Source organism: Sus scrofa, chromosome 15 (genome assembly GCF_054392235.1).
Source record: "Sus scrofa isolate SSC_HxYL_T2T_F1_AM1 chromosome 15, Sscrofa_HxYL_maternal_Yorkshire_Landrace_v2.0, whole genome shotgun sequence".
NCBI lineage: Eukaryota > Metazoa > Chordata > Mammalia > Artiodactyla > Suidae > Sus > Sus scrofa.
Window position 1 is genome coordinate 70839171 of NC_139397.1, and position 25621 is coordinate 70864791.

Here is a 25621-nt window from a genome sequence, read left to right on the forward strand (position 1 = left end):
CTATATATAGTATCATGTCATGTGCATAGAGTGACAGTTTTACCTCTTCTCTTCCAATTTGGATACCTTTATTTCTTTTGTTTGTCTGATAGCTGTGGCTAGGACTTCCAATCCTATGTTGAATAACAGTGGTGAGAGTGGACATCCTAGTTTTCCTACATTTTATCCCCAAGCTATAAAATTTTGATCCCTTAAAGTAAATATTCATTAGTATGTAACATGTTAAAACATCTTACCTATCTACAATCTAGTCTCGAGACTTCAGTTGTCTCTCCTAGCTTATACAAATAGAACCAAAGCAAATAAAGCCAAAACCTCAAACACTGAAGGAGCAGTTTTTTACCACCTAGCATCAGACTAACCAAGAAAATCTGACTCTATTCATGTACTTTGTGTTCTCACCAGTTCAAGAATTGGTGGACTTTGTTGATCAAACTTCCTGTCTAGGGCAGGTCAGGAAATGGGATGAATGAGGTGGCGGGAGCCAGCTGCCTCTGCCTCAGGAGCTTCAAGTGTGGGGAGCAGGCCTCCTCAGGCAGAATGTGGGTGGGGACCTTAAGCCCAGCTGACCAGCACATTGGGCAGAGGATATAAAGGAAGAAGATTGCAGTTTTGCCTTGGGACATGTGTTTGTGTTAGAGTACGTACCTCAGAGGCCATATGGCTACATCTGTTTTATTGTTTCTTTGGGGGAAAAAAATGTCACTAACAGATGTTTGGGTTTAGGGACATGGCCACAGTGCCAGTCCCGGTGGTGATTCTGGGGTTCATTTAACCGGTATTCTCTCCAATTACATCTGTAGTAGCTTTTTGTTGAGGTGATGGGCAGGAATTGCTCTGGTTATTAAAACCTGTCATGTTGAACTTCGTATTTAGGGAGAAAGAGAACGTCACAGTGTCTCCTAGGAAGAGCTCCATCAAAATAAAAAGCTAAAATTAAATTCTAGTATTAAAAGGTTGCATGCTAGTATCTAGAAATTTTAATCCTCTGAAACACTAACCTCAGATTTTGTTGAAATAAAACAACTTTTCTAAGAATTTCTGATAGTTACCAGCAAACTTTGTGTACTTGAGCTTGTTCTTTTCATTGAAAAAATTTTTATGCTGATCGACCTCTATTTCTGTTTTTATTTTTCCTTCAATTAGCCTTATTAGAAAGAAGGCTACAAGTCTGGAATCGGCGGCCACAATAAGAACCAAAGTGTTTGTGTGGGGCCTGAATGACAAGGACCAGCTGGGCGGGCTGAAGGGCTCCAAGGTACCTGTCTGATACCCCACCCTTGCCACCCTGTGCTGCTCGGACCCAGCAACAGCCAGGCCTCTCGAAGTTTTTAAAATGGTTTTACCATCTATGTATGGTTTTTTTTTTTTTTTTGATTGACTTTTCTTAAGTAATTCTTGACATGACCTCATCAACATTACCAAATTTAGTTTCTGAGAAGCTTTTTTCCTTGGAAAATAGTACACTCTAAGTATAGTTGCATTGTTGCTGTTTTATAAACTAGAACATACACTTTTGAAAAGATTTGTCAAGCACAGAAAATTGTAGAGTATAGTTCTGTTTTCTTTTTGCCTTTTAGGGCCTTACCCATGGCATATGGAGTTTCCTAGGCGAGGAGTTGAATTGGAGCTACAGCTGGTGGCCTATGCCACAAGCCACAGCAACATCAGATCTGAGCCGTGTCTGTGACCTGCACCAAAGTATACCGCAACGCCGGATTCTTAACCCACTGAGTGAGGCCAGGGATCAAACTCACAACCCCATGGTTCCTAGTTGGATTTGTTTCCACTGTGCCACGATGGGAACTCCTATAATTCTATTTTGAAGAGTAGCTACAACAAATGATGCATTTGAATTGCAGTTGAATTCACTTTAGCTCCTGAAGAGCCACAGAATAGATTCCTCTACATTTTAGTGTATGGAAACAGTTTCTTTTCAGATGAGAGTCTCTACTTCTTAGGATTCTGTGAAATTTCAGTCATCGTACGATCCCTTATTTCCTACATTGTTGAGAAGCTGAAAAGAACCCATCAGTTTTAAGTCTTGCCATTCTAGTGCAATGAAAATAATCTTGTGCAGTTCAGCAGCCTTTGTTTTGGAGGCACCCTCACTGCATTTGGATGTGTGTGGAGCCCAAAAGCTCTGGGAGCCTCCGGCATGACCATCCAGCCTGGAGGGTGCGTGGTCCCTGGGGTTGCACATGAAAGGTGGATTGGTGCTTCACCATTGTGATGAACATTCTCCTCCCAAAGTAGTAGTGACTGTTAGATACTTTCTGACACATGGGAAACATAAAGAGTTTCTTAGTTTTAATAATTTTTTTTTTTTTTTTTGGTCTTTTTGTCTTTTTAGGGCCACACCCTCGGCATATGGAGGTTCCCAGGCTAGGGGTCTAATCAGAGCTACAGCTGCCAGTCTATATACACCACAGCCTACACCACACCATACCAGATCTTTAACCCACTGAACAAGGCCAGGGATTGAACCTACAACCTTGTGGTTCCTAGTTGGATTTGTTTCCACTGCACCACAATGGAAACTCTTTAATAATTTTAAATGAAATCACACCCATCTCTAATGGGACATTTAAGCATGTCATTTCTTAGAGACATCAGAATTAGCAAGAATGAGCAGCATATGGCCTGAGATCAAATGTAGTTTACCAAAAATTGTTTATATCTTGACGTTATGTGTATTTTAGTTTTCACCTTTTATTATGGAGATGTTCAGATGTATCTAGGGAGAAAGAATAGGGACCTGAGCACTCTTGTCCCTTTGCAAGCTTAAGCAGTTGTAGATGGTCACATTTTTGTCTGTATTGTCTATGTAGCCTCATCCCTATTTAAAGTAAATCTCAGTGTATCACTTCATCCTTAAAATACTTTAGTGTGTACGTCTAAGAGAAGATAACTTATGTGGTTAATATAACCATGTAAATTAACAGTAATTCTTGGTACCATCTAATAAGATTATTTGTAATTAAAAAAATTTTTTTATTTTTATTTATTGTTTTTGCTTTTTAGAGCTGCATCTGCAGCATATGGAAGTTCTCCAGCTAGGGGTCAAATCGGAGCTGCATTTGCCAGCCTACACCACAGCCACAGCAACGTGGGATCTGAGCTGAGTCTGCGACCTACACCCCAGCTCACGGCAATGCTGGATCCTCAACCCACTGAGCGAGGCCAGGGATTGAACCTACATCCTCCTAGTTGGGTTCGTTACTGCTGAGCCACAATGGGAACTCCTACTTGTAATTTTAAAAGTGTAAATAAAATTTCTTTTTTCTCTTTTGCTTTAAAAAAAAATCTTGTTTTAGATAAAAGTTCCTTCATTCTCTGAGACACTGTCTGCTTTGAATGTAGTACAGGTGGCTGGTGGTTCTAAAAGCTTGTTTGCAGGTATGGTTCTTCTAACATTTAAAAATTTTTAAATTATTTTTAGCACTGAAAACATAGTTGTGTTGTGAAAAGTGAATCCTCTCCTCCCTCCTGTTCTTGCAGTGACAGTGGAAGGAAAGGTGTACGCCTGTGGAGAAGCCACGAATGGTCGGCTGGGTCTGGGTATCTCCAGCGGCACTGTGCCCATCCCCCGGCAGATCACAGCGCTCAGCAGTTATGTGGTTAAGAAGGTGGCCGTTCACTCAGGTAGGGCCTGGCTGTGGCACTCAATACGCAAACAGGCCTGTCGCTCATGCTCTGTAATTTTTTTTCTTATTTTTTAGGGCTGCACCTGTGGCGTCTGGAAGTTCCCAGGCCAGGGGTCGAATCAGAGCTGCAGCTGCCAGCCTACACCAAAGCCATAGCAACGCGGGATCCGAGCTGTGTCTGTGACCTACACCATAGCTCATGGCAACTCGGGATTCCTGACCCACTGAATAAGGCCAGGGATCGAGCCCCCATCCTCATGAATACTAGTTGGGCTTGTTTCCACTGAGCCACAATGGGAACTCCTCATGCTTTGTAATTAACTGGGGCTTTGAAAAGTTTTCTGTAAAGTTTCCTTGCATTCTTGTTTTTTTTTTTTTTTTTTTTAATTTTATTAAAGTGTTGTTGATTGACTGGGTTGTGTCAATTTCTGCTATACAGCATAGTGACTCAATCATACATGTTTGTACACATCCTTTTTTTCGCACTGTCTTCCATCATGGTCTATCTCAAGAGATTGGATATAATTTCCTATGCAGTATAGTAGGACCTCATTGCTTATCCATTCTAAATGTAATATTTTGCTTCTACTAATCCCAAACTCCCAGTCCATCCCACTTCCTCCTCCTCCCCTTTGGCAACCACAAATCTGTTCTCTGTGTCTTTGAGTCTGTTTCTGTTTTGTATGTAGGTTCATTTGTGGCATATTTTAGATATTGTTAGGAATAAAAGTTGGCTAATGTAAAACTCCAGGTAGTCTGGATTTTAATTATTCCTGCTACATGAAACTTTTTGGAGACCAGCAGTTGCTGGCTTTCCAGACATGTGGGGGGTACCCCTCCAAGGAGGGGGTTTTCAGTCTCGGAGCTATGGTCTCAGGTTCATAGCACCTTTGAAATCATAATTTTCTCTGCTTAAATGTTTTTTTTTTTTTTTTTCCCCTGGGGAAAGTGCCTGTGACTTTCATTAGATTCCCAGTGCCTGTGAATTCCAGTAATAAGGACACATTTTTTGAGTAATATTTCAGAGTACTGTGCTCGCTTGGCCTCTGAGGAAGGGAACTGAACTAGATAAAGCTCAGTTCGTGCCTATACTGAATAGAGTTAGATTTAACCCCTTATAACAGAAAATCCAAACTATAATGGCTTGAGCAAGAGGGCATTTTACTTTTCTCCTCTGTAAAGTCTGGAGGTGGAATCCAGGGCTGGTGTCAGCTCCAGTGGCCGTGAGGAGCACTGGTTGCTGTTGACCCTATTGACAGGTGGCCCTGTAGCTGCAGGTGAGCAGAGAAGACAGAGGTTTCCTCAAGTCCACTCGGCCCCTCCAGAGAGCTTTTCTGGAAGCCTTACACACTTCTGTCACATCTCGGTCACCTTCCTCTCTGGGCAAGGGAGTCTGGGAAGTATGGCTTTTAGCTAAGCACATTGCCCTAGATCATGTGGGCACTGTTTGTAAGGAACAGGGCAGAAGGAGCATTAGGAGGGTTGGGCGCCTAGGAGCCAGGGGACCCAAGTGACAGTGAGGAGAGGCTCTGCAGGCCTGAGCTGGGGTCCATGGACTGGGAGACTGCTCCCTGCTGGGAAAGGAGCATGAGCTGATTGTCTTGGGAGGGGTGAGCACAGGGCCTTAATTACAACTGATGATACTTTTGCTTAAATAATTCCACTGTTGAGGTATAGTTCTCAAAAGCATTGTAAGCAAATCACAGCATTTGATGATTTGCCTAATCAGAAATGTATTCATTTTTACTTTTTTTCCATCTGAATTTTGGTCTTTTTTGTATTTAACATAGCAGCAATCTCATTAATAAAATGGCATTATTTTGTTGCTTCTTTGCAAGCAAAATTCTTTCTAGGACTTAAACTTAGTGGTTTAATTAAATTTTCACTTGTTTTATTTATTTGTCACCCTGAAATGTTGATCCTTTTTATTTTTATTCAACACATATTCAGTGAGTACATATTGCACACCAGGCGAAATAGGTGGTCAAATGCTCTTTGCTTTTTGTCAGCCAACTCTGGCTGCCCTAATCTGTGTGAATGTTGCAGGTGGAAGGCATGCGACAGCTTTAACTGTCGATGGGAAGGTGTTTTCCTGGGGTGAAGGTGATGATGGCAAACTTGGACACTTCAGCAGAATGTAAGAATATTTCCTTCATTATTTGCTAATAAGAAACTGTTACTGATAATAATAGTGCCTTTTGATATTCATTTTGTAGAAAATTGAATAATTATGGAACGTAAAAATATATTTAAGAAAATATCTATGAGGAATGTGGCTTATTAGCAAGTTAAGAACCTGACTGGTATCCATGAGGACATGGGTTCAATCCCTGGCCTCACTCAGTGGGTTAAGGGTCTGGCATTGCAGTGAGCTGTGGTATGTAGGTCTCAGATACAGCTCAGATTGGGTGTTGCTGTGGCTGTGGCGTAGGCCGGCAGCTGTAGCTCCGACTTGACCCTCTAGCCTGGGAATTTCTATATGCTGCAAGTGTGGCTCTAAAAAGAAAAAAAAAAAAAAAAAATCTCTGAATGTGATTTGGCCTCACATGTTCTAAGGCTTGATAGTTAAGTTAACCTACAAATGTTGTTTTGACTAAATGTGGTTCCTCTGTAGATGTCCTTTACTTTCTTCTTTAAAAAAGACTGGATTATAGGCAAGATTATTTATTCTTGCTTTAGGAACTGTGACAAGCCTCGGCTGATAGAGGCCCTGAAAACCAAACGAATCCGGGATATTGCCTGTGGAAGCTCTCACAGTGCAGCCCTCACGTCCAGCGGGGAACTGTACACCTGGGGCCTTGGAGAGTACGGCCGCTTGGGACATGGGGATAACACAACACAGCTGAAGCCCAAAATGGTGATTATACATATTTTTGTTGGTTACAGAAAGCTTGCCATCTGCTGATTTCCAGAGAAGATAAGCTCCGAGTCTAGGACAGTTCATAAAGGCAATGTGCAGTAAATGGCTTTCAGTCTGGGGAATACCTCTCCCTTGCTTTTTCAGTGCCTGTGCTTGATTCTGTTTTTAAATTTGTAATTGAGTAGGTGAAAGTCCTTCTTGGTCACAGAGTCATCCAGGTGGCGTGTGGAAGTAGAGATGCACAGACCCTGGCTCTGACCGATGAAGGTGAGTCCTGGCCTCGCGCCACATGGCTAGGGGAAGAATATCGTGAGGTGCCAGCCTGAAGTATGTATTTTTAACCTAGGTTTGGTATTTTCCTGGGGCGATGGTGACTTTGGCAAATTGGGCCGAGGAGGAAGTGAAGGCTGTAACATTCCCCAGAACATTGAAAGACTAAATGGACAGGGCGTGTGCCAGATCGAGTGCGGAGCACAGTTCTCCCTGGCCCTCACCAAGTCGGGAGTGGTGTGGACATGGTACGTGAACGCCAGTCACCTGCCAGGGTGTCTGCATGGCACCTTGAAGGGAGGGAGAGCCTTCATTTTCTTATTCATCCAGGCATCTTTATTCTTTTATTTATTTTGAGTTGGAATTAGCATTATTACAAGAAGAAATTTCCCATTATAACTGGATCCTCTAGAAAGGAACTTGGGGGAAATTTTAACCCAACTTGTGTTTCTTGTTTAGGTAAGGTGTACACAGAGGGTTTCTTATGCTTTCTTGGCATATAAGGAGCCTAGTGGTCAAGTGGGTGGAAAATGTTTGGTTTCCTTGATCTATGAAAAAAAGTTCGTGTGTGTTTCTAATGAAAGTTTATCTTATTGAATCAGAAAGGAGTGCACTGACTGTGGACAGTGAGATGTCCTTTGAGTATCATGAACAAGAGGTGACTTGAGAAAAAATTCTAGTAGAGATTTTTTAAGAGCCTTTTGAGGTTGTGTTTTTAGTCTCTTTCTATGAAACCTACATCAGTAGTTTAAATGTTGTAAAACACACATTAAGAATCTTGCTAGCAGAACTAATGAACTAGTTTGAATTAACGGTTTACTATTTTATAACATAATTTCAAAGACCTTGGGCATTGTGTGTGATGCTATTATTGAGCTGGCACCAGTGCTATGATGGAGTGTTTTCCTTTGGGGCATTGCCAGACCATAACCGTATATTAAAATGCTGCTCACTTTTGACCTCCCTGCAGGGGGAAGGGGGACTACTTCAGGCTGGGCCATGGCTCCGACGTGCACGTGCGGAAGCCGCAGGTGGTAGAAGGGCTGAGAGGAAAGAAGATCGTGCACGTGGCCGTCGGTGCCTTGCACTGCCTGGCGGTCACTGATGCAGGGCAGGTAAGTGAGGTCATGACAAGTCCTTGTGTCACTCATGAAGCAATGAGGTGAGTCCTGGTACCTGGGGAGCCAAGAGGATGGGCTTTGTCCTTTGTTTGCATATATAGACCTGCCCAATTGTCAGCGAGGGTAGGGCACCCAGGATAGAGTTGCTGACTGATGCAGGTTATAAAGCAGTGGACTTTCCTACTCTAGTTTTGGGAGATATTTGTACTTTGTTTCAGAAATAGTTATCCTCATCAAGTGTCACTCATGCTTCTGCCACAAGAGGCCATCCCATGACAAGCTCATAGATGATATACTTTGAACTTCATTTATGACAACAGATCAGCACACTCTGCTTTAATCAAAATGAATTAAAAATAAATTATACTTTCTAATTCTGTAAAGCCAGGAAGTAAACTACTTGCAAAGTGAGCTTATTGTTTTTGGTCATTTTTCTTTGCAACATGAAGGAAAAAATAAGTTATTGCATTGAGTTGAAGAGGAGAAGCTCCCTGCTTTCCTATAACAGAACACAATAGATGGATTCATTGGGTTGACATTAAGTAAATACTCGTCTATAGTCATTGACAAGAGTTTTGAAGTAAATTTAAAGAAAATGTTCTGAAATGTTAAAAAATTCTGTTTTTCCCTCCCAACAGGTATACGCTTGGGGTGACAATGACCATGGCCAACAGGGCAATGGCACGACCACAGTTAATAGAAAGCCCACACTTGTGCAAGGCCTAGAAGGTCAGAAGATCACGCGAGTGGCTTGTGGGTCTTCGCACAGTGTGGCATGGACAACCGTGGATGTGGCAACACCCTCTGTTCACGAGCCTGTCCTCTTCCAGACTGCAAGGGACCCTTTAGGTGCTTCCTATTTAGGTAACACAGATTTGTGTTTTATTTTCGATCCTTCCATATGCTAGAGCAGTATGATGGGTAGAATGTGTAATATCACTAGCAGATTAGAGGTTGTAGCATTGTGTTAGCTGCATTCTGAACCAAAGCCACAGAATCATCATGGTACACTGTGCCGTGATTTATGCTGGAATAAAACCTTGAGAAGGAAGTACAATGCTGATTCCTGCATTGTGATCAGGTTGGTTCTGGCAATGCTGTGCATGTGTGCAAACAGGAGACTTTGTAATAACTATTTGACATATATAGGCCCTTTGCTGGGCTGCTAGGTATATACTCAGTATACTGTAAGCCTACATATTTAAGGTGTAATTTCCATCAGCTTTGACACATGTACATCTGTGAAAGCATCACCACAGTCAAGATAAAGAAACAAACATACACCACCTTGAATTTCCTGTGCCATTTCATAGCCCTGTCTCTGCCTCCCATAGCCACTTGACTTGCTTTCTGTTATTATAGATCAGTTTGCCTTTTCAGAGTTTTATATAAATGCAGTTGTACAGGATGTACTTTTTGCTTAATCTCACTATTTTCGCTCACCATAATTACTTTGAGATTCATCCATGTTGCACATGTCAGTATTTCATACTTTTATTATTGTTGAATAGCATTTTATTTATGGGGATATTGTTTATCCATTTGCCTATTGATGGACTTTTGAGTTGTGTCCAAATTCTGGCTATGTAAATAAAATTGCCATGAACATTTGTATACAAGTCTTTATGTGGACATACACTTGGATTTCTCTAGTGTAGATGCTTATGAGAGTAATGGTTGGATCATATGATATATATAGATATATCTTAATATACCAACAAACTGTTTTGCGCAGTAGTTGTTCCAAAGCTCAAACTCCCCCAGTTTTTGTCTGCACATGGTCTGGTCAGTCTTTAACTCTAGCCATCCTTGTAGATATATGATGATAGCTCATTGTGGTTTTACTTTACAGCTCCCTAATGACTGATGATTTTGAGCATCTTGCTTATTTACCATCCAGATATGTTTTAAGTGTCTATTTATATCTTGTCTATATATAAACCTAGGTTGCTTTCTTATTATTGAGTTTTGAACATTGATTATGTATTCTGGATACAAGTTTGTCGTCAGATATATGCTTTTCACATATTTTCTCCCATAGTGGCTTGTCTATTTATTTTCTTAAGTGAATATTTAAGAGCAGAAAATTAAAATTTTAAGTCCAGTTTATCCATTTTTATCTTTTATGGATCATACTTAACGGTGTTGTATCTAAACAATCTTTGCCTAACTCAAGATTGTAAAGATTCTTTTCCTATGTTTTCTTTCTTTCTTTCTTTTTCTTTCTCCCTTTCTTTTCCTTTTTTTTTTTTTTTTTTTTTCCATTTTCTTTTTAGGTCCATGCATACCCGTGGCATATGGAGGTTCCCAGGCTAGGGGTCAAATCACTGCTACAACTGTGAGCCTGTGCCACAGCCACAGCAAGACAGGATCCGAGCCATGTCTGCGACCTACACCACAGCCCACAGCAATGCAGTATCCTTAACCCACCGATTGAGGCCAGGGATCGAACCCATGTCCTCATGGATGTTAGTCAGGTTCATTAACTGCTGAGCCACAACAGGAGCTCATCTTTTTTCCTTTTTAGGTACCTGCAGCATATAGAAGTTGCTGGTCTAGGGGTCAAATCGGAGCTGCAGCTGCTGGCCTAATGCCACAGCCACAGTAATGCCAGATCCAAGCCAAGTCTACAACTTGCATTGCAGCTCGTGGCAGTGCCAGATCCTTAACCCACTGAGCAAGGCCAGGGATTGAACCCACATCCTTTTGGATACTAGTCGGATTCTTAACCTGCTGAGCCACAATATGAACTCCATATAAAAGTTTTATAGGCGTTCCTGTTGTGGCTCAGTTGTTAACAAATCCAACTAGGAACCATGAAGTTGCAGGTTCGATCCCTGGCCTTGCTCAATGGGTCGGGGATCTGACGTTGCCTTGAGCTGTGGTGTAGGTCACAGACATGGCTCAGATCCTTCGTGGCTGTGGCTGTGGCGTAGGCCAGTGGTTACAGCTCTGATTGGACCCCTAGCCAGGGAACCTCCATATGCTGCGGGTTTGGCCCTAAAAAGACAAATTGAGATTGAGTTAAGTTTTGTATATGGTTGAGGTACAGATTGAAATTTATTTACTTTTGTTATATGACCATCTAGTTACTTCAGTTGCATTTGTTGAAGAAACTATTCTTTCTTTATTGAAAGAATTTGCACCTTTTTTGCACCTTTGTCAAAAATCAGTTTTCCATGTATGTGTGAACCCATTTCTGGATTGTCCATCCTGTTTCATTGATTTATTTTTGTATTTTGATGCCAGTATCATATTGTCTTGATTACTGTAGCTTTTTAAGGACTGAGTTCAGGCTTTGGTAATTCTTTAGCTTTGTTTTTTCTTTTCAAGTGTGTTTTGGGTATTCTAGGCCCTTTACATTTCCATATAACTTTTAGAATGTCAGTTTTTATAAAATTAGGATTTTGATTGCATTGATTATAGATCAGTTTGGAACTTGCTTTGCAGAACTGAATCTTCGAACTCATGAATCTTCTGTTTCTCTCCATTTGTTTAGATCTTTAATATTTCTCAGTAGTTCTTTTGTACTTTCAGAGTATAGGTCTTGCATGTCTTTTGTCATATTTATCCCTAAGCATTTCAAATTGTTCATCCTGTTATGAATGGTATTTTAAAAATTTCTTTTGTTTCTTGCTATTATCTGGAAGTATTCAGGTTGCTTCTTGCTAGTGTGTAGAAGAAATGCCATTGAAGTTTTTAAGGATATTTGGATTATTTCTAGTTTGGGGCTTTTGCAAATAAAACCTGCTGTGAATATTCATGTATAGGTTTTTGAGTCAGTCTTCCATACCTTGGAATAAATACACCCCACTTGGTTTTGCTGTTTTTCGTTTCTTTGATTTTTCTCTGTTGTTTATCTCTTTTCACTTTTATTAGTTTATGTTCTCATCTTTATACTTGCTTTTTATTTTCTATTCTTCTCTCTTGAGGTGAGAGTTTAAGATCCTTGATTTGGAACTTTTCCTCTTTTCTAATGCAAACTTTTAGTACTATAAATTTCCCTCTCAGCACTGCTTTCAAATTTTGGTATGTTATATATTCTTTTTCACTTAGTTTTGTGTATTTTAAAATTTTCTTTTCAGACTTTTTTTTTAAAACCTATAGATTATTATTTTTGTACCTTGTTGTATTCAATTAACTTAAAAAATGTTGAGAACTTTTACCTTTGTTCGTGATAGATATTGGTCTGTAATTTTCTCTTAATATCTCTGTGTGTTTGGCCTCGTAGAATGAAGCAGTAAGTGTTTCTGTCTTTTCAGTTTTCCTTTTTAACTTGTGTAAATTGATATTATTTCAATAGAATTCACTAGTAAAGCTGTCTGGGCCTAGAGTTTTCTTTGTGTGGTTTCTTTACATTTTTTTTAACCCCAAATTTAATTCCTTTAATAGACTTAGTGTTATCTGTTTCTTTTCTAGTAAGATTTATGTCTAGCTTAATTAGACTAATATTTAACCTGTGACATAGCAAAATCCAGATTGCAATGGATTTTGGAACTAAACTGAAAGGTCAAATTATAGAAATAAAGCAAACTGTGATGTTAAAAATTGAACCCAAATTTTATTTTCCTTTTTCAGGTGTGCCTTCAGATGCTGATTCTTCTGCTGCCAGTAATAAAATCAGTGGTGCAAATAATTCTAAACCAAATCGCCCTTCTCTTGCCAAGATTCTTCTGTCATTAGATGGAAATCTGGCCAAACAGCAGGCCTTATCTCATATACTTACAGCACTGCAAATAATGTATGCCAGGTAAGCTTGTTTACTAATTTTTGAACTCTCACAATTATGTAAGTTCTGAGTTTTTGTAATTTTTTGATTGACCGAGTGTCTTGGAGAATGTTGTGTTATTGTTTTTAAATATTGTGAATTCCAAGTCTTATGGCCTTTGATGGTGAATGGTATCTTTGTGCTTTCTTTAATGGGGGTTGAAATATGAATTAGAAAATCAAGTTAAAAAACATTTTCATTACTCTTCATGGCCAATGAACAGCATATTTTGGCTGATAAGAGGAAGAATTAGTTGGTACTAATATAAGTCATGTTTAAGACACTTGTCACTGCCTTTACTCTTGGTAAGGCATGTTTTGGTAGTACTGTCTTTTCCACCATTTTGCTGCTGTTTTCTCACAGCCTAAGTACATGGCCTATCTGTCAGTGTTATGGATATGGACCTGATGAGTAGAGAGAAATACTTACAGAGGAACGTTAGTTCAGACCCAAGGCAGACTCAGTCATTGAGAGGACATTTAGTCCTTGCTGCCTTGTGTGAGGTGCCCTTTGGTTTTTGGCTTTCAGTAAATACAGAATTACCCTTAGGCTCTAACAACCCAAGAAAATTTCTCAGGGAAATTCAGAGGCTTATTCTGGTCTGATTTTTATGTTGGCAGTTTTTCATCTTTCATCACTGTGATCATTCAGTAAGATCAGGAGTAAATACTTCAGCTTTTAGCCAGTGGATACATACTAATAATATTCAATATTTTTCTGAAACTTCTGTAACTTTTAAACTTAGCCTATAAAAATGAGGGAGTCCTTCAGTAAATGGTTGTCCTGCCCCCTGGCCCTCCCATCCTGCAGAGGTGAAGGGCAGCTCACCCCAGGCCTGGCTTTCTCTCCTGACAGAGACGCTGTGGTTGGGGCCCTGATGCCAGCCGGCATGGTCGCCCCAGTGGAGTGTCCCTCGTTCTCCTCCTCGGCACCCCCTTCTGATGTGTCTGCTGTGGCCAGTCCCATGAATGGAGAGGAATGTGTGCTGGCTGTTGATTTTGAAGATAGGCTGAGTCCAAATCCATGGCAGGAAAAGCGAGGAGAGGTAAAAATAAATTGGAAAGCAATAAAGCAATATTAGACTAGAAAGGAAAAGGTAGCTAATTTGTTTCTATTAAAGGGTAAGTCATTCTTTCACTTAATTCAGAGTGTTTTTGTGCATACTGCTATGATATTTGGCTTGAATTAGAAAATAGTCTGTTTAAAGAGAAGCCTTTTTAGTGTGTAAATGGAAATAGATTATTTTTTAAAAAATTGGTGCATGCCGCTCCACGGTTCTTTTATCTGCAATTCTGAAACCTGAAAACGCTGAAAGCTAAAGGTTTTTGTAACTTTGGAAAAAACCCAACTTGAAGAAATGTGAGCTCATTATAGTCATCTTCATGTGATCTCTTGTGAATATTAATAGGCTTTCCTGGGAATATGAATATGCTTGACTTTGCAGGGCTGTCCCAGACCCCAGTGGAAGTGGTGGCTGGTGATGTAAGTGCCTTATTATACCTCTGTAAAATCTGGAATATTCCAGATGGCCAAGGAGTAAGGCTTTTGGAGTTGGATTGGAAATGTGCCAGGTTGCCAAATTTCTCCTTTTCTTCTACATTTTGAAACTAGATTGCCTCCTCTGAGGATGCTGTGACCCCCTCCGCGGTGACTCCATCTGCTGCTTCAGCTTCTTCTCGGCCATTTATCCCTGTTACAGATGACCCAGGAGCTGCCAGCATCATTGCAGAAACCATGACCAAAACCAAAGAGGTCAGAGGGCTTTCTTTAACATTTTATTTTAGCATTATTATTATTATTATTTTTATTTATTTATTTTTTTTGCCACACTAGCAACATGCAGAAATTCCTGGGCTAGGGATCAAATGCATGCCACAGCAGTGACCTGAGCCACAGCAATAACCATGTGAGATCTGTAACCTGCTAAGCCACCAGGGAACTCCTACTTTGAAATAATCTTAGGGAGTTCCTGTTGTGGCTCAGTGGTAATGAACCCAACAAGTATCCATGAGGATGCGGGTTTGATCCCTGGCCTCACTCAGTGAGTTAAGGATCCAGTGTTGCCATGAGCTGTGGTGTAGGTTGCAGATGCAGCTTGGATCCCACGTTGCTGTGGCTATGGTGTAGGCTGGCAGCTACAGTTCTGATTCGACACCTAGCCTGGGAACTTCCATATGCCGCAGGGCATCCCTAAAAAGACCAAAAAAAAAAGGAAACAATCTTAATCTTAAATGTACACACAAGTGGCAGAAGTAGTACATAGAAATAGAGCAAGCTATGCTTCTGAGTACTCTCCACCTGGGTTTTCTAGTTGTTAGTGTTTCTGAACCAGTGGCAGGAAAGCTATAGGTCATAGCTCCCAACCCTCCTCAAGCTTCAGTGTATATTTCCTAAATATCAGGACATTACTATCAATCCAGTATTGCTTTCTTTTTGGGGGCTTTTTTTTAGGGCCGCACCTGCGGCATATGGAGGTTCCCAGGCTAGGGGTCTAATCGGAGCTATTGCTGCTGGCCTACATGTGTACACAGCCACAGCAATGCCAGAGCTGAGCCATGTCTGCGACCTACACCACAGCTCACACCAGTGCTGGATCCTCAACCCACTGAGCGAAGCCAGGGGATCAAACCCGCAACCGCAGAGTTCCTAGTTGGTTTCATTTCCACTGTGCCATGATGGGAATTCCCAGGATTACTTTCTGATCCACAGACCTACTCAGAGCTTGCTTGTTGTTCCAGCAGTATCCTTTATAGGTCTAGGACCCAGCCCAGGGTTGAGCGTTGTTCTCTTTGGTCTTTTAGTATGCAGCAGTTCTTCAGTTCTTTTTGTCAGAAACACCACAGTAATAATGCAGAGTTCTTTTCAGTGCATCTCATTGGGATGTGTGCATCATTGATTTGCTGCAGTACAGGTGATATTAATTCTTATTAACTTGGTTAGAATTATCTGTCAGATTTTTCCATTGGAAGTTAATAAAAGTGTGTTAATGAGTATGCATGGGAGCTACTTTGAGACTATGTTTCTACCTTGTCCCTCATCGTATTTTCAGTATTTCTTGATGATTCTGGCTGAATCCATCACTACTGTGGTAGTTGTCAGATGGTGATTTTTCAAATTTCAACATTCCTTTTGGAATATCATTGTTGCTGTTCTTCAATAAGGGAAAACTTTTCCTTTTCATCTCATCTGTCTGTGTATCTGTCTGTATTAGCATAGATTCATGGGATCCTATTTTACTGAAATAATGACATATGTTATTGTCATCATCTAACACTCATATTGTCCCAGACTTGGCCATTAGGAGCCCTTTTCAGCTGGTTTGTCCTTCCGATGTGTTCCCGTAATTCTTTGAGCACTCCCTTATTTTCTGGCAAAGTAGTGAGTTCCAAATTTAACTTTCACCTACCCTGCCTCTGCCTTGAAATCAGCCATTACTCAAGGAGCCCTGGTTCCCTGTAGTGGACTGTAGAATTTAGAAATAAGATCTGGGAGTTTGGTAAGCTGGTTGCTGCTAGGTGTCCTTGGTTTAGGCCCTCTCTCCAAATGGACATGCATATATATTATATATTATGTATATATGTATATACATACTCATCTATACACAAGAATATATATTCTTTTACATGCTGCTGGATTTATTTGCTATTTTGTTAAGGATTTCTGTACCTATGTTCACAAAGTATACTCATCTGTAGTTTTTTAATGATGTCTTCTAATGGTTTGGACAACAGTGTAATACTGGCCTCCTAGAACGAGTTGGGCAGTGTTCCATCCCCTTCTGTTTTTTAGAAGAGTTTGTGAAGGATTGGTATTAATTCTTGAAATATTTGGTAGAATTTTATCTGTTCCAGTATGTTCTCATCATTCTTTTATTTCCTTTTTTCCTGGCATAACACAAAATTCTGTGTTTAATAAGATGTTTTATGATTCAGCACAGAAATCAATTGTTTCCCCAAGAAGTCTTGGTTCTTTTTAGTGGAGAATGGTATTTTGAAGACAAGATCTGGGCCTTCATGCGATCATTGCTGTTGAGGGGTTGCTACTCACAAGCTCTCTTACTGGACAGAGCTAGGAAATAAGCGTGTGTGTGTATGTATGCAATAAGTTATGTACATTAATATTTATTTTGTTATATGTCCACATATATTGTGAACCACTGCTTCACCAGCAATACAGTCAATTCTAATAACTGCACAAGATTCATTCTAGTTTTCTCCATTTCTGTTTTTGTAACTCTCTTCTCCGAAAGTGAGAAACCTGGCTCTTGTTATTGACAGTTTAATTAACTTCCCCTTAGGTAGCCGCCCTTCCAGTTGGGCTGCCAATCAATCCTCTCTCACATGGACACCCTCCCTCCGCTACACAGTTTCTGGCATGCAAAGCCAGTCTTCCCTCCATAGGAATGACCTCCTACCCTGCTTGGCCTGTGACCCCATTCCCACCCCCCATGCCAGATGGCTCAAAGCCAGGGATACATTCCACTTGGTTTGACTCTGTCACACTGCGCCACACTCCCTACCCCATGTAGATGCACCTTAAGCTTACTCAAGTGCTCCCTCTGCCAGGCTATCCCAGCCTGCTCACACACTGTTCTTACCAGCATACTGGTTCCTTGGGAACAAACATACATTCTTTTCAATTACATTTGGAACTCTTGATTTATTATGCTGTTACTGCTGACCGAAATATTCCTATGGAAATTATTCATAGCCATCTGTGGTAGTAAGAAAATTGCTATCTATAAACTAGGTGTCTGAACTCAACTTTTAATGTTTGGCAGTCTCCTAGGATGAGGGTTTAAATGCAGACATTATTCTGAATCATGCAGCATTTTTTGCTTTTATGTGGAAGAGGGATGGTATAATTTCTTTCCCACCAACCTAATTATGAAACAGGCATTATCCAGATTATTCCCCTAAATACCTATCATTTCAGCTTTGGTTTGTTCATAAATTACAACAAAGCCATTTTCATGTTAGTTTTGGGCTTATTTGAGGATATGCAGCTAGTGATTTTATTTTTTAGCAATTCCTTTAGATTTGTTACTTTTTTTTTAAAATGCCTCCACCAAAAAAAAAAAAAAAAAAAAAAAGTTGGGTACTATTTCAAGTAAGACCAAAGATGTTATATATGATTAATATATTCTGCTAAATGTATATTAATCTCTCAATATAGTTAGTGAGTGAGATTCTGGAATGTCACTGTTTCTGATGAATTTCACTTGCTGATGCCCTGGGTTTCCAGGCTTTGTTTCTTTAAAGGGAGAAACCATGCTCCTACCTCTGAGAGCTACGGCTTCCAGGGCCAATGGAATTGGTACATCAGATGGGTCCCATTTCCCTTAAGGTACCCAAGTAGTGTTTGTGCTTCTCTGGCTCATTGTTGTTTCTGAAAAGTGTTGGCACTAGTTTCACTGAGATCCAGAAATCAGGAGAGAAGAGAAGAGGCACTGTGGCATATTGTTCTCCCCCTGGTGAGCTGGACTCTGCCCAGGGAACAGGAATGGCCAGGTCCTCCCTTGTTCAGCACAGGTCTTGGGGATTCCCTCACCGTCTAAGCTCAGAATCTGTGGGATTTCTCTGCTCCAATGGCTCCCCATTCTTCTCTGGAAGCTGAAACCTACTTCTAGCCTCCAGGGGGTCCTGAGTAGGAACCCCCTGGAGCAGCAGGATGTAGGGTGGCTATCCAGGGAGGGTACCTTCATGACATGGATTTTGTGAGTGGGCAGTGATGCTGCCACAGGCAAACAAGCAGCACCTTTCCTCTGCTAACATGGAAAGAGGTAAACATTCGCAGATGTGGTATCTTTTAACTGCCAACCTGAATGGGAAGTAAAAGGGCACTATTGAAAATACTCTTACTTTATATGTTTTCTTTTTCAAAGAACCCAAGGAACAGAGGTTATGGACAATGTATTATATGCCAGTGAATCCATCGTGTAAGATTCCAGGAAGGAATTATGGAGAGGATCTAGACAAAATATGTAAATTTATAAATTCTAAAATACACATTGTACAGTGTACACAATTAGTTGATAGAAAACTCCCAGACGTACCTATGGGTGTGGGGGGGTAGATCTTACATGGTGTGACTTCATTCCAAGTTACCCCCTTAATGTACCCCTATGATGTGAACTTGGTCACAGCATACGTTTTCGTTTCTTTATAGGTTAGGCCTTCTTTTTGCCGCTGCTGCTGTTGGTAATTTGTAAAATAGTTAATTGACCTTGAAAGCATAATACCTGGTGGAGATTTTGGGGGCTTGTCATTTTCTTAATGTAGTAGTTCCTAGCCTTAAATGCCTCAGAAAGTCCCTTCTTCCTCACTGGTAGTCATGTATCCTTTGAGTTTGTGGGAAAATTGGTAACTATTTATCCCTTAACATTTCGCTCCTCATTTTAATTGTTGGACTTTTTAGGATGTTGAAAGCCAAAATAAAGCATCAGGCCCAGAACCCCAGTCCTTGGATGAGTTCACCAGTCTTCTGGTTGCAGATGACACCCGTGTCATAGTAGACCTGCTCAAGCTGTCTGTGTGCAGCCGGGCGGGGGACAAGGGCAGAGACGTGCTTTCGGCTGTGCTGTCTGGCATGGGCACCGCCTACCCACAGGTGAGCCTCGGGCAGGCAGGAAGGAGGTGTTGCTGCTGTCCTGTGTTTGAAGGACTCCTTGCAAAAATGAGCCTTTTTTCTGTCGTCTGTGCTGCCTTAAAATATTGTTTTGATGTTTTAGAATTTAGAAATTTCTAGTTTTTATTAAATTAGGTCGTCTAGGTGGTTTTTTTTTTTTTTTTTTTTTTTTTTTTCCATTTATGTCTTCTGGATTTTATATTATGCTGGAAACTCTTCTGGATTTTATATTATGCTGGAAACATGCTTCAATTTTTTAACATTGTTTAAGGCAATTTTCCAAAGTTTCTTCTAATTATTTTTGTATTTTCATTTGTTATATTTACCTTTTTGAACCATCTGGGATTTATTTCAATGCAAAGGATAAAGTAGAGATTCAACTGTACTTTTTCCTAGATAGCAGGCCTGTTGTCTCAACATCACTTATTGAATAATCCATATTTTCCCCAGTGATTTGAAGACCACTTTTATCATATTTTAAATTATCTGTATTTGGGTCCACTTATGGATTCTTTTCTGTTCCATTAATCTAATTTTTATGCTTTAATACCACAGTATTTTAACTATTAACTATTTTAAATAGAATTTAATATTTGGTAGCATTGAATCCTGTAGGACTTTCTGCCACGGTAATGCTCTGATGTTCTGTACCTGAGCTATCCGGTATGGTAGCTACGAGCCATGTATGGCTATGGAGCACTTGAAATATAATTAGTGTACCTGAGCACTGGCATTTTCATTTTATTTAACTTTATCTAATTTAAATTTGAATAGCACATGCAACTAGTTCAGGGTTTAAAGTCAAGGTCATATCAGTATATCTTAGAAATAGAATTGAGAGAGTTCTTGTTGTGGCTCAGTGGAAACAAACCCAACCAGTATCCACAAGAACACGGGTTCGTTCCCTGGCCCCACTCCTTGGGTTAAGGATCCAGCTTTGGGTTAAAGTGTAGGTCACAGACTTGGCTAAGATCTGGCCTTGCTGTAGGTGTGGTGTAGGCCAGCAGCTGCAGCTCCAATTCATCCCCTAGACTGGGAACTTCCATATGCCACAGGTGCAGCCCTAAAATAGCTAAAAAAAAAAAAGGCAAAAAAATTGGAGATTAATGTGTTGCTGTTGTAGTAGCATATTCTAATTTTTAAAAATAGCATTCAAGGATTTTATCATCAGCAGCATCCACACCATGTAAATGCCATTTAAATGGTATGAATCACTAAATTTTTCAAGTGAAATCAGAATATTCTAGATTGGTGGAAGAATGTAGTGTGAGGGCTGGCCCTAAACATCGTGGGTCAAGAGACACCCAGTTGTGTTCGTATTTGAAGCTCTTATTTCAAACACTGCCTGCCGCTCTTCAACCTGGACAGCTTGGTCATTGCTCTCCATTCCTGTCCCCTCCTGCTTGACCCCCAGTGCCTTCTAGGATCTTGGTCATTTTTATCATGTTTCTGCTCCTTTGTTTGATAGTTTTGTCCCTGGGGCAGACTTCCCTCACTCAGATGTAATCTTTTCTTGATATAAAGAGAAACTTTTGTACTCACAGACATTCTGGCCCATCATTTGGTGTGTATTAGATGTTTTGTGTAGTTCAGGCACCTCCTGGTCCCTTGTTCATAGATCCCTCCAAGCTTCACAGTACCCCTGAGTGCCCTCTGCTGTCTTCATTTTTTTATAGGTGAGGAAACCAAACTGTGATTTGCACTAGATTTCTCAAATTCCCAAATCCCACTGTGCCCCTGTCCCTGCGAAAGGATCTCATTCAGGGAGAGCATCCTGACGTCCTTCTGCTTTGTACCCCGTTTCCTCCTGCAGGTGGCAGATATGTTGTTGGAGCTCTGTGTCACTGAGTTGGAGGACGTGGCTACTGACTCACAGAGTGGCCGCCTGTCCTCTCAGCCTGTGGTGGTGGAAAGTAGCCATCCCTACACTGATGACACTTCCTCCAGCGGCACAGTGAAGATACCAGGTATGCAGGGCTGGTCCCAGGGAGGAAGTGGGTGGGGATGTCCATGCCTGTAGAAGAGCTTCATTTCTGCGGTAGAAACAACTGCCTTATAGAAAAGAAGCTACAGAATTGCTCTAGAATCACTTTTCTCACCTTTTCTAGGAAAAAAAAATCAACAACAACCTTTTTTTCCCCCCAAATAAAGCCTGATACAGAACGTGATGCAGGATAATTGTTTAGCTTAATGTTTATCAGGTGGATGCATTAGTCACTAAAATTCAGGTCTAGAAGTAGTCTTGTGTCTGTGCCCCACCTTGCACAAAGTGATACTGTCTTGACTTGCATTTCTGGAAATTTCTGTTAAATGTTCATCCTCATGTGAACTCTCGTAATGAATAATTTCTGTCTTTTAAGTTTCTCTTAACCTATAGTTTCTTCCCTTCTCTGAACAATTCACCTATGGAGGAACCTGGGCATTTGACATGCACTCTCCTGCTGTACTTGCGCCTGTTCCTCAGCTCTGTCTTTCTGCAAGATTTTCCCTGATTTAGAGGCCTGATTAGTTCAGCCAGCCCCTTTGGCAAGCCGTTTGTATTTGTGATCCAGCATCTTGAAGCACCTGGTATCTGCTTGTCTGTCCTTCTGAGGTGGTAGCAGTTCCTGATGCCATTAAATATATTGGAAGTTGCAGGATGGTGCTATTCTGATCTTTTCATTTCTTTCTTATTTATTAGCTAGAATACTTTTTTTTTTTCTTTTTTCTTTTTAGGGCTGCACCTGCAGCACATAGAAGTTCCTAGGCTAGGGGTTGAATGGGAGCTACAGCTAGCTGCTGGCTTACACCACAGCCATAGCCACGCTGGATCCTTAACCCACTGAGTGAGGCCAGGGATTGCACTCATGGATAGTACTCGGATTCATTTCTGCTGCACCACAATGGGAACTCCAAGCTATAATACTTTCTATAGGGACACGTCCCCTCATCTGCTGGTTGTTACCCAGGGGTACTGTTTGTTTAAGAAAGGCAAGATTAAAGCTGGGTTCTTTTTCTGTTTACATTTTCAAGAAGATGAACTGGTTACCTATCATGTTTTCTTTCTATGTCGTTATGGACTCATAGATTTAAACAAACATGATGGGCTTTAATCCATTGTGATTGTTATCCTATTGAAGCTCAAATTTTTCCATCTCCAGACATCAAGAACCTCTTCAGTTTGGCTCTTGCGATGACTCTCGTTATCCAGCAGTAACTTCCACGCAATCTGATAGGACATGAGATGCGATAGGCTTGTCAGGTAGTTTCTTGCCTCTACATGGAATTTTCCGTGGTTGGAGATAGCACATCAGATCACTGGGCTATCATTATTTCTAGACATTTTCAGTGGACATTCAGACAGACTGATGGACCTACTTTGGTGTTCATACTGATATAATAGATGCAAATTCAGAACTGCAAGTTTTCTTACCTAACCTCTTCTGTTACATCTGTGTTTCTTTTCTTTTATACTAAAAATCCTGGTTCTAAGACAGAGGGTGAAAGAATTTCTCATAATTACTTACTTTATTCCACATTATGTACACAAAAGACTCAGGTTATAATTCTAATTCTATCAAAAATGTATATAGTTACTGAAAAAGTTAAAATTTTTTCTTGCTTGTTCTCTTTTCATTGTCCCAACTTTATTAAAATGATTGTACTGTGTCTCCAGAGCATAATAGCTATCACTTACTTCACTACCTTTCTTTTTAATCTTCATTTAATCCTGGTGTCTCTCCTTATTGTGTTGTCTGAAGCTTACTCTCTCGTGAGTTCCTCAGCAGGGCTCAGAGGAGAGTAGTCCCCACTGAGGTCCACTTGTTTTGAGAGTTTGTGTCCACATTTGAAAATTAGCTTTTTTGAATAGTAAATCCTTGGATCACATATTTTTTCTCCTGTGAAAGTGGGAAAATGATCATCTATTTTTGCCCCTTATAGGTTGTCCTTCTTTTCAGTAAATTTACTAGCTATGTTTTCTTTTTTTTCTTTTGTCTTCTTAGGGCTGCACCCACAGCTTATGGAGGTTCCCAGGCTAGGAGTTGAATCAGAGCTGTAGCTGCCAGCCTACACCACATCCACAGCAGCGCAGGATCCAAGCTGTGTCTGTGACCTACACCACAGTTCACAGCAACATTGGATCCTTAACCCACTGAGCAAGACCAGGGATCAAACCTGCGTCCTCATGGATGCTAGTCAGATTTGTTTCTGCTGAGCCACGACAGGAACTCCTATATATGTTTTCATATTGGTTGTTTTAGGCTATATTCTCTGTCCCTTTGCAAAACGAGGTTTCAAGTATTGTCTTTCAAAAGAGTTTTTTTGCATTACAGTTTGGGTACTTGTTTGCATCCTTGCTTCAGTTTTTTTCATGGACATGTGGTCATCATCATGTTCTGGATGACTTCTAGAGTCAGTGTTGGCTCCTTACCTGTTTCATTTTTTCCTTTTTCTCCTTCTGGTTGTGTTCATTTGCTCTATGCTCTTTCAAGTTTAGTATTCATTTCTAAATTTTTTTTAAAAATTCTTTACTAAATTTTATCGTTTAATTTTTTGATTTCCTAATTCTAAGTTAGGCTTTTCTTTCATATTTTATATCATTTTCCTGATTTCTTTTAGCTTGGTTTGAAATAATAGGTACATTTTCATGTTTTTGGCTTGTAGTTATTGTCTGTAGGAAAATATTCTGTTCCTTATTCTCTTTTTTTCTAACAATAGCTTTATATTACATTGGACCTTGATATTTTTATCCTGCTCATTTTTTTGAGAAACTGGTTTTGTTTTATTTTTCCTTTTATGGCCTTACCTACAGCATGTTGAAGTTCCTGGGCCAGGGTCAAATCAGAGCTACAGCTGTCAGCCTGTGCCACAGACACAGCAATGCTGGGTCTGAGCTGCATTTGCAACCTACACTGCAGCTTGCAGCAACGCCAGATCCTTAATCCACTGAGCAAGGCATCCTCACAGATGCTAGTTGTGTTCTTAACCTGCTGAGCCACATGGGAACTCTGAGAGAAACTAGTTTTCTTAAACATTTAGAAGAAGTGCATTCTTTTTCTTTTTCTTCTTACAGCTGCACCTGTGGCATTTGGAAGTTCCCAGGCTAGGAGTCAAATCAGAGCTGCAGCTGCTGGCCTACACCACAGCCACGGCAACACCAGATCTGACCACATCTGGGACCCATGCTGCAGCTTGCCATAATCCTGGATCCTTAACCCACTGAGCAAGGCCAGGGATCAAACCTGCATCATCTGCAACATCACTGTGTTGTATTCTTAACCCACTGAGCCGTAACAGGAATTCCATGGGATTCAGAAAAGCTTTTAACTTTAAGCTCTTATTCTTTCATAATAGAAAATTTAAAAACAAAAGATAATTCTGGCCTAAGACGTAAGTCTGGTATTCTCTTCCTTTTTTCTATTTCTCTCTCACTTAATATCCAGTCCCCCAGCAAGTCCCGTTATCTTTACTTTTAAAGTATATTCCAAATGCAGCCATTTATCACCAAGTCCAGATGGTTGGGTTCTGGGCCCAACCATATAATCTCACCTGGTTTATTACACTTGTGTCATATACTAGTATAATATCCATGCTCAGCTTCTGCTCCTAACCTCTCATGTCCCCCAGCATCAACTTCCTATATGACATACAGAGACAGTCTCTTAAACTTGTCAGAACATACTGGTAGTCTGCTTAAAACCCACCAGTTTACCCTGGTAACCTTAAAATAGGACCTAAACCCTTAATGGTGGCCTGTGCAGCTTCGCATGAATCTTGGTCACGTCTCCAATAACTTTCCCTTCTTCCCTTCCCATCTCTCTCTCATGGCCCCTCTGCATCTTTTTTGCTGGTCCTTAAATATGTTCCAGGTATGTTCCATTTGTTGTGCTTTGTACTTGCTGTGGGCCTAAAATACTCTTCCCCTTGGCAATTAGTTATATTTTTCTGATCATATTGCCCCTGGGAGAGAATTCTTTCCTTGCCACCATGTGTAAAAACAGCCTTTTCCCAACCTCATTTTATACATGTCCTTCTTCATGGTATGTCATTCACCCTGTGACATTTAATAGACATCACCTGTTTCTGTCTAATACAGGGACTGGCTGGAGTCAGTGTTGCATACAAAGGGTGAGAGCGGAAATCCTTTTCTTGTTTCAGTGGGTGAATACATTGATTTCATTAAGTATGTTAACTATAGGTTTTTCATAGATGCCTTTATCACATTGAAGAAGTTTCTTTCTATTCCTAGGCTTCGGGGGAAATTTTTATCATAAATGGGTGTTGGATTTTGTTAAATGCATTTTGTGTCTATTGATGTACCATGTGTGCATTAATCTTTATCTATTAA

General features: G+C 40.5%; 1 protein-coding gene across 5 annotated transcripts in view; it reads left to right on the forward strand.

Annotated features, from left to right (window-relative positions):
* The window catches only part of HERC2 (HECT and RLD domain containing E3 ubiquitin protein ligase 2), a 211708-nt gene that overhangs the window by 144330 nt on the left and 41757 nt on the right, over positions 1-25621 (forward strand). For all 5 annotated transcript variants that reach the window (XM_021075343.2, XM_021075345.2, XM_021075344.2 and 2 more), the window contains 14 exons: positions 1147-1258; positions 3318-3399; positions 3502-3645; positions 5694-5784; positions 6327-6504; positions 6693-6774; positions 6854-7025; positions 7748-7892; positions 8537-8762; positions 12477-12648; positions 13522-13711; positions 14278-14418; positions 19084-19275; positions 21107-21260. In XM_021075343.2, coding sequence (XP_020931002.1) covers positions 1147-1258; positions 3318-3399; positions 3502-3645; positions 5694-5784; positions 6327-6504; positions 6693-6774; positions 6854-7025; positions 7748-7892; positions 8537-8762; positions 12477-12648; positions 13522-13711; positions 14278-14418; positions 19084-19275; positions 21107-21260 — 2081 coding nt within the window. The remainder of the gene's footprint in view (positions 1-1146; positions 1259-3317; positions 3400-3501; positions 3646-5693; positions 5785-6326; positions 6505-6692; positions 6775-6853; positions 7026-7747; positions 7893-8536; positions 8763-12476; positions 12649-13521; positions 13712-14277; positions 14419-19083; positions 19276-21106; positions 21261-25621) is intronic.